Here is a 9369-nt window from a genome sequence, read left to right as displayed (position 1 = left end):
GTGGCTCAGAGACTGAAACAAGAGCCCAGGATCACAACGGCCCACGGTGGTGGAGCTGCAGGGCCCGGGCGCGCGCCTGCCTTCTGGACGCCGCCGTCTCCCCCGGACGCTCGGGCGGACCCGCCGGGGCGGACCGGGCTCCTGGGCCCCGGGCCCTCGAGGAATCGGCGCCGCGGGCACAGCCGTGCCCTGAGACTGGGGAGCGGCTCCGGGCCTGTAAGTCGGCCGGGTCAGCCCTCCCCCAGGGCCCGGGCCTCCCCTTCGGGCCGGGTCCTGGACCCGGCCCCTGCACGAGGGCTCCTCCGGCGGCCCCGCTGACACAGCGCAAACCGAGCCGCGGCGGGCGGGCGGGGAGGGGCCCGACCAGCCGCCCGAGGGCAGCAGTTCCGCCCGCCCCTCCCCTCCGGCCCGCCCCGCCCCCGGGATGAGGTCGGGAGTCGGGAGCCGCGGCCCCGGCAGAGCAGCGCTCGGGAGCCCCGAGAGAACCAGGCGGGAGCGCGCGGCCGAGCCCAGGCGCGGGATGACAGCCCTCGGCGTGCAGGTGGGCGAGAGCCCGGTGCGGGGGGTGTGGAGGGGCCCGGCCGGGGTCCGGGGGGGGGAAGCCGCCCAGGGCGCGGTCTCCTCGAGGTCCTGCGGCACCGAGGCTCCCAAACGGCTAGGGAGGAGTGTTGGGCTTCTCTTTGGGGTCCGCAGTGTTCATCCCTTAGGTGCACCAGAGGGGTCCCTCCTGTTCAAAGGGGGCGCATCTGGAGCGGAGGATGGACGGAATCCACTCGTAAAAATGAGCCTCGCCTTGTCACACGAGGAAGAATCTCTGGGGAAGCCAGAACTTTCCTGGGCGGGGGCAGCAAGACCATCTCCCCTCCCAAAACTGATTTTGGGGGGCGGGCAAGGGGGTGGACTCGCTGGGGCACGCGGAAACCTCAGGACAGGCTGTAGAGAGGGGAGGGGCCCGCCTCGCAGAGATGGGGTTTCTCCTTAGAATGATGCGAGGGGTCCATCCGCATCCGCACCCCCACCCCCCCGGGCGTGCGGCTCTCCGCTGCCCTGCGCCGAGCTTCCCTAGCGGACGCGTCCCGCCTCCTTACCTCCCGACTGGACGGTCGGGACGGTGAGAGCGGCCCGCAGCCTCTGCCTGCAAGTGCTCGGCGCCCCGCAGCGCAGATTCCGGGGCTGATCCCGCTGCGCCCACTTTGTAGATGCGGTGACCGAGGCTCAGGTGCAGTAACCCGCCCGTGGCGGCCGGCTCAGCGATAGAATCCAGTCGAACCAGACTTCTGGGCCCGAACAGGAGAAACTCCACCCACAGGCCGCGCCCCAAGCCCCTTGTGGCCGGGACACCGCAACCCTAGAGCCGGATGCAGCGCGTTCCTCTCGTTCTGGGCATAATCTGGAGTCCCGGCCGAGCCGCCTCCGGGACCGGGACCGGCAGTGAGGAGGGTGGGAGCGGGTGCGGTCCCGCCTTCGGGAGCCGACGGCCCTGCGGGGGAGAGACGTGCACACCGGGATTTAGGAGCGATTCGGGGAAGCGAGTGCTAGATTAAGAGGTGAAGAAACTGCGGCGGGATTAACGGGGGTGGGGAGGGCAGGAGAGCAGCCAGGTAAACAGACTTGACCTTTCAGTGAAAGAAGGGGGGCGGGGCTGATGCTTAGGAGCACTTAACCGCCTGCCTGGGACTGTTCTAAGCGGTTGGGGTGCTTAGGTCTCCTTTCGGCTCCCCCCGGGGGGCCAGGAAGCAGGTACTGTTATCTTCAGGGGGTAAATAGCTCGCCGGAGGCCAAAGAGCTAAAAGGCAAGCATGCTGGCTCCGGTGCCCTGCGGTCACGCAGGCGGAGCGGGCTTACTCTTTAGGAGACTGTAGAGGAGATTTCCAGCTGAAGAGGGGTGGATCTGACCTGGGCCTGGGCTGAGTGGGCACTGGGAAGGGGGGGGCGGGGGGGCAAGCGCAGGGGCGCGGGGCGGGGGCTTGATGTGGAGAAAAGTAGTGAGCAGCCCAAAGTGTCCACTACTTAGGGGTTGACGGGATCAGATGGGGTGCTGGGTTCCAGAGGAAGACAAGACCTTGGCATTGGCCTCAGTGGCCCAGGAGTGCCAAGTGACACTGTTCTACAGGTCACTACTAATCATTCGGGGCTCTGGATGGAAAAGGGAAATGCTTCCATTTTTCTTTTTTTTTTTCAGTGGAGATGGTCCAGGCCCTAAGAGATTTAAGTGATTTGCCCAAGGTCACAGAGCTAGAGGCTGGTGGGTCAGGGGCAGGGCTAGACTGCCCTCATACCCTCTGGTCCACGGACCTTCCACTGACCACGCTGCTGCCCAGCTGCCCTCCGGGAGAGGATTTCAGGCCCTGGATCACTGGAAGTTCACAGAGGTGCTGGCAGCCGGGGTGTGGGGCTGTGGTGAGGAAGGAGGACTCCCGAGTTACCATATTACTGTTACTAATATTAATCAGGAACTGCTTCTGTGCTGGGCACCTTTATACACATGATCTCACTTAATCCTTGGGAGTTTTACTGGCGTCAGAGTTCGAATGATGCCCTCCTTTGGGGTGGGAGGGGGAAAATGACCTGATGTCAGCTGTCTTTCCCTGATCCCAGTGTGACGTCTGAGGGCCTGGAGATTAAAGTTCACTGTGTGTGCAGGACAGGTGGGGCTGAGGGTAGGATGGCATGTGCTTTTTCTCCAGACAGCGTGATGTCTGAGGTCAAAAGGCCTCTGGGTGCTGCGTTCTTGTGACTTGTCGCCCGCGTCTGGGGTTTTCCCATCCTAGAAACTTATCAACCTGTGGGGAGTTATAACCTCCGGGTGCCTTCACGGCTACTCTTTCCTGCAGGGATCACTAACTCCTGCTACAAAATGTAACTACGGAACGGTAGATGAGAAAATAAGGGTCAAGGAGGTTAAGAAACCTCGCAAAGACAAACACCTTTATGGTTTGTAGTCACAGAGATTTCAAAGTTCCCTTGGTTTGTGTCTTAGTAGAGCCGTTCTTTCCTAATGAAATCCAGTACAGACTCTTAGATTCCCAGTGGCTCCAGCAGGTAAGAGGGACCTGTTGTGGTTGAAGTGAGGGGCCGGGAGCTGACCCCCTGCCCCCTGCTTTAGCACCTGGAGGCCTCAAGGAGACAAGGGGATGCGGTTTGAGAACCAGAGCCCAGACTCCCCGCCTGAGTGTTCTTTACAGCGCCCCCGACTGCCTTTGCCTCTGGTCTGAGTCGGGTCCCGAGCCCTTGGGCGTCCCTCTGGCCACTCCAGCCCTTCTCACCACGTACTGAGCCCCTCCCACGAAGGCCCCAGTGGGTACTTACCGGCTGTGTGCATCCCCCCGCCCCCCCACTACACATGATACAGTTGTCGGGCAGCTGTGCCAGGCTTTACTGTGATCTCGGTGAATGCTCTTGGGCTGGTCCCCTGACCTGTGTGTGACAGTTTCCCTTTTTACATACCCCGCCCCGTCCCCCACCCACCCGCCATGGAACACCTACTCCACCAGACTCAGGTTTAAGAGTGAGACAGGACCCTAACTAGGCAGAAGTGCTGAAAGCAAGCCGGATTCATAAGGATCCCGGGGCCTCCCGGGAGCTTGGCTCTGTTTTCTGCCCCTCACCGAGAGGGGTGGCCCAGACCGCCTCTGGAAGCCTCCACTTGCACGTGGCATAGGGCTCACCCCCAGAGTCCCCTTTCGGTTTGCTTCCCAGCAGTGACCGTCACGCATGAGCTGTGTGCTTTGCTTACCTCCCAAACGGGGGCGTGACCTGGGCTGCTTCCACACACACTGTAAAGGGCGTAAGTTATGACTGGGCAGGAGATGGTTTAAAGGGAGCTTCAGATGGAAGTGACAGCGGCTGCAAACTCGACCTCGTGGCTCTTGAGCGCGGCACTGGCACCGGGTGCTGGGGACACGCTCCTGCCCTCCCACTATGAATCAGACAGGAATGGAAAACTTGTCAGAACGGTTCCTGACAGAGAGTGACCGGAGGGGTCCGTTCTGGGTTGAGTGGGCAGGACAGACCTCTCCCAGGAGGTGATGTTTCAGCTGAGACATGAAGAATGGAGAAAGCAGGGCAGCCGGGAGAAGAGCCTTTCAGGTGGAGGGACCAGTGTGAGGAGGAAAGTTCTAGGCTTCTCCTAGGCATGCGAGGTGGCCGGGAGGATGCCCTGGGAGGGCTTGTGGGCCGTCTAAGGAGTTTTACCCTTTGAAGCATTCCTTTTGCTTCCGGGTTGGGGGGTGGGGACGGTGGCTTGGGGGTGTCCCGGGGCTGTGAGAAGGGATACCTCACTGGACGCTTGGCCCAGCTTGTCAGGAGAGAGGATAGGGTGTACTTTTGCGGGGCCGAAACCATAGGCTGAAGGGGAGCCTCGGGGACGCCCCCGCCCAGAAGCTTCTAGAACAGACAGCGGTGCCATGTCCTGGGCGGAGTACAGGCTGAGCCAGACTGAAGGGCAAAGTGCAAACATCACTGCGCACTGAAGAAAAGTGCAGAAAAAGCTGGGTGCAGATTAGAATGAAACTGGGGAAGACCAGGGGCCAGAAGAGGGAGCTGTGTAACCTTCACTGATGTGCTAATAATGTCTAGTGCAGTGTTCTTGTTTTGCATACAAAGAAACCAAGGCTGGCTGCTAGCTCAAGGTCACATCTGCCAAGCCAGACAGGTTTGCTGACTTCAGAATGGACCAAGATTTGCCTGTCAATACAATTGGGTTTCTTACGCATTATAAAGATCATTAAAGAAAGGTCAGGGAACTCTTTGCCCGATGAATAACTGGATCCACAGGCAATGCTTATAGGTCTCGAATGGAGGACGGATGCGGAACAGGTAGGATGGGAGGAGGGTTCCCCGCCCCCCCCCCGCCCCACCGGGAGGTGGGTCTGTGCTGTGACTAAGGTGGGCTTCCCGGGCATCCTGGGAGACTGAAGCAGAAACCGTGGCTGTCGGAAGCTACAAGGTGTGCTCTGGGTCTTCCCTGAGGAGGCTGGTGGGCTGTGGCGGGGGGCCCTCCCTCATGCTGCCCCGTGCTGTCTTCCAGGCCCAGAAGCTGCTGGCCCAAAGGAGGCCCCGCCGGTCCTTCTTTGAACCCTCCATCCGGGCCCTCATCATCTTGTGCGCCTCCCTGGCCGTGGGCCTCTCCTCCCTCTCCATCTGCGATGGCCACTGGCTCCTGGCCGACGACCGTCTGTTCGGGCTGTGGCACTTCTGCACCACCTCCAACCAGGCTGAGCTGCACTGCCTCCGAGACCTGAGGCAGGCCCACGTGCCCGGGCTAGCCTCGGGCATGGCTGTGGCCCGCAGCGTGGCCACCTTGGCCGTGGTGGTCGCCATCTTCGGCCTGGAGCCCCTCATGGTGTCCCAGGTGTCCGAGGACGCCCACTCGTGGCACAAGTGGGCCGTGGGCTCCGCCCTCTTCCTCCTCGCGTCCATCCTCTCCTTCGGGGGCCTCCTGAGCTTCCTGACTCTCCTTAGGAACGAGGTCACGCTCATGGGCCTCAGCCTGACGTTCTGGAGCGAATACACGGCCTCCTTCCTCTTCTTCCTGAACGCCATCAGCGGCCTCCACATCAACAGTATCAGCCGGACTGACAGCGTCACGTACCCCTGGGGCCTGCCTGCAAAATTTTAGGCCCCCCTGCGAGGGCGCTGAGTTCTACCAGAAAGTGTGGTCAAGATGGGACTTCTCCAACATGTGACATTCGAACTGCCGCCTCTTGGCCTTGGGGTGGTCGGGCCAGTGGCCTTTGCAGCCCAGAGGCCAGGTGGGTGCCTCCGAGCCACCAGCTGCACCAGCGTAGCCACGTTATTAGGATGTTGACTTCACAAGAAGAAACATTTTAAAACCTATTCTTGAGTCCTTCCTGGGATGGGAATAGATGTGGAAGCAGCTCAGGTAACCGGTGCTCAGGCTGGCTGCACAGCCAAGTACATTTCACGCCTGTTTTGTTGACTCTGCTGGGATATGGGCTGCAGGGCCCCTGGGGCCTCCGGGCTTGCTAAGAGTGAATCGCCTGTCAGCGAAGGGTGTCCAGTCAGTGCGGAGGACTTGCTTCACCAGCTCAAAGGGCCTCGTGCAGATTCCCTGCTTTAGCTTTGGTCACGTCAGGGAGGCAGCGTTCAGGGCTGCTGGGGTGCAGAAGCTTTTCAGACCGTTTGACTTTATTTGAGCCCTGCCCTTTGTCGGGGGGACCCCGTAATCCCTGGATAACCCCAGCTTCCAGCAGCTCGCTGTGCCTCGGGACTCCCCCTGTCAATCCCGCCTGAAGCCCTTCCAGGAGGGCCCGCCTGGCTTGGTAAGCGTGGGCAATCCATCTTTGGTAAGGGCCAGACAGCCTCAGGGTACCATTTTTATCCTAGAGCACACTTCAAAGAGCGCATATCTGGAGCTGCTGGACTCCAGGGGGTACTGGGGACTGGCCCGACCTCAGGTAATGATTAACAACCACCCTGGATGCAGAGGCCTGCAGGTGGAGGGGACCAGGAACCGGTGGAGACTTCCACCCTTGCTGGCCACTTTACATTTCTGTGCACCAAACTGGCCTCTTTCCAGTCCCTTTTCTGCCCAGTAGGTGGGTTTTTGCCCTCAGCCCATTTCATTTGATACTAGCCCCGTGCCCCTCCCCCACCTGATGAAGTCAGGCCTTTCCTGGTTCATTCTGGCTGCCACTGATTGCATGGGGTTTTGGTCTCTGCCCTGCCAGGTCTTCTTTCTGGGCTGCACTGGGTGCCTCTACCTCTCCTGTGATTTTTTTTTTCTTTTTAACTTTTTGATTCCAAGATGTACAGAGTCCATGAAGGTCCCTGGAGAGAGCCCTGGAAAATGGGTATCTGGCCTTCTCACCCCAGTGGCAGACTATAAGATGCAAAGGGGGTGACCTTGTCTTCAGGGGTGAGATGCAGAAGTTGGGGGCCAGGGCCACTTGTCCAGGGTCACCCAAAGCCAGAACTGGAGCTGGGCCCACCTACAAGCAAGATGCCCTCTTCTCTAGCCGGGGGGAGGGTCGCCTCTGCTTCTGTCAAGAATGCTCTCCCCCTTGGGCTTCCCTGGTGGCGCAGTGGTTGGGGGTCCGCCTGCCGATGCAGGGGACACGGGTTCGTGCCCCGGTCTGGGAGGATCCCACGTGCCGCAGAGCGGCTGGGCGCGTGAGCCGTGGCCGCTGGGCCTGCACATCCGGAGCCTGTGCTCCGCGACGGGAGAGGCCACAACAGTGAGAGGCCCGTGTACCGCAAAAAAAAAAAAAAAAAAAGAATGCTCTCCCCTGAGCATGGAGGCTTCGTTTTGTAAAAGGGTTCAAATATTTAGTCCTTTAACCCTCACGTGGCTGGCAGGGAAGGAGTGCTAATAATTGAGGGAACTGAGATTCAGAGTAAAGGGTGAGACTTAAAATCCCCAGTGGGGTGGGGAGACAGGGCCCTATCCACCCTTGCCCAGGAGCAGGGGAGACAGACAGCCTTGGAGCCTGGGGATTTGAAACCAGAAGCCCTGGACCGAGCTGCCACTTCCCTGCTGAGTATCTTGGTCAAGTCACAGGACCTTGGTGAACCAGTTGCTCTTCTGTCAAATGGGATTCTGCCCCATTTCCGGCTGTACTGCAGATAACTTAGCTGAAAGCAGGAAGAACAGGTGCCTCATCCCATGCTAGGGCGACTGAAAGGGCTGGCGCTCTCCCGGGCTCCCTGTGACCCGGTTGTCAGAGGGCTCTGGGAGAAGAGCTACTGGGTGGGTGAGTTGCAGTGAGGGGTGGGGAGGGTCCACCTAGGGCCAAGGGCCTCAATTTCTGCTAAGCTTGTCCCTGAAAACTGGAGCAGGGGGATCACGGAAGCCCCCGTCCTCCAGGAAGTGGTGGGGGACAGCATCCTTCACCTTGAGGTTCAAGGGCAACAGGGCTGACAAATATCAAGTCTCATCCCAGTTACCGTTTATTCCCCTGCCCCCTCCTGGGACCCCTGAAGTCTTCCCAGAAAACTCAACAGACCCAAATCCCAGGCCCTCTTCCTGCCCCAGGTCCCTTCGGTTCTGAGGAATTACCACACGCCCCCGCCCCCAGGCCCGGAGGAGGGGTGTTATAGTCACAGGAGCGATCGCACAGCATCTGGCAGGAAGATGGGCAGCAGTCGGACCTCAGGACCCATCTTGGCCTGTCTGGGTGGCCCTGCTCCAGCCTCAGATGACACTGATCCTGCAGGTACCCCGGCTCTGCTCCGAGGGGCTGGCCTTGGTGCCGCTGCTGAAGGAGCCGAGGGCCACCGGGTGCAGTGGGAACTCACGCAAGTGCCACTGCCGCCACTTCTGAACCTCCAGCGGCACCTGCCCCCAGAGACCAGCCGTCACCCAGAGGGAAAGATGACCCTTGCCCAGGGTCCTGCTCCCCTGGGGCCTCGTTCGGGCTCTGCCACGTCTGCCCAGCGGGCATGCCTCCCCCTCCTGCAGGCCGCTCATAGATTTACCATCTCGACTCCCATCCAAGTGGGGCAACACCGCATCTAACCAACGTCAACTGCGCAGCCTCTGTGCCAGGAGCCTCACGTCCCGGCAGTGCTCTGGGCAGGGCGGAGACCTCAAGCTAAGGGCGCAGCCCCCCGCCCTGCCAGGAGTCACACTCTTTGGAGGTCTCAGAGGACGGAGCAGCAAACATTTCACCTGAGTCACTCATTTTACAGGTGAGAGGCCTGAGGCCCAGAGCAGGGCAGTGACCGGCGTCACCCATCGAGCAAGCGGACAGTCATCAGCCTCGGTTAGGGCTGGGGCGCCTGCACTTGCCCCCATTTCCTGAACGTGCCCAAGGATAAGAATCACCTGGAGTGCTAGTTAAGACGTTCTCAGCCTCCAGCCCAGACTGCCGGGACCTATCTTTGCTGGTTTAGAAACAGGGTAGGGCCCAGCAGTTGTTTTAACAAGGCCTGCAGGCGATCCTGGGGCCCCCAGGAGGTGAGCCCAGACTCCCTGAAGACAGGCCCAAGCCAGGAGGGACCGGCCTCCCCCACCAACGCCACACCCCACTCCCCACCACCCCTTCCAGGTACGGCTGTGAGGGAGCTCCCCTGCACCCGGGCAGCCCAGGACACTCACCTCCCCATTGAGGAAGCAGTAGAGAACGGCCACCACCAGGCCCCGCGGAAGAAGCAGGGCAACGGGATGAGTGCGGGCCCAGCACCCAGCCTCCTACCCGCCTGGGGTCCTCTCGTCACCAGCCCCAAGCTCACTGCTCCCCACAGCTGTTGCAGAGCATCCCCGCGCCTCTCCCCCTCCAGGGGAAGTGGAGGCTTCCTCTCCCGGCCCTCAGTGCCCCTAGCTGTGCTGGCATCACCCACAGACTGACACCCTTGGGGGCAAGGGCCGCCCCCGTGTCCAGGGAGGGCCCCTGCACCAGGGTGGTG

The 9369-nt window shown here is 60.8% G+C and overlaps 1 protein-coding gene across 1 annotated transcript; it reads left to right on the top strand.

The window, feature by feature from the left end:
* The first annotated feature begins 520 nt into the window (after positions 1-520).
* LOC136136079 (voltage-dependent calcium channel gamma-like subunit) lies at positions 521-5620 on the top strand. Its single transcript, XM_065893945.1, has 2 exons — positions 521-541; positions 5030-5620. The coding sequence occupies exons 1-2, from the start codon at positions 521-523 to the stop codon at positions 5618-5620; spliced, it is 612 nt and encodes a 203-aa protein (XP_065750017.1).
* Positions 5621-9369: the final 3749 nt, after the last annotated feature.

The sequence above is a fragment of the Phocoena phocoena genome, chromosome 16, assembly GCF_963924675.1.
Source record: "Phocoena phocoena chromosome 16, mPhoPho1.1, whole genome shotgun sequence".
In the NCBI taxonomy this organism is placed as follows: domain Eukaryota; kingdom Metazoa; phylum Chordata; class Mammalia; order Artiodactyla; family Phocoenidae; genus Phocoena; species Phocoena phocoena.
The sequence above is the reverse complement of the archived record's forward strand: the minus strand, read 5'-3'. Positions and strand labels throughout refer to the sequence as shown.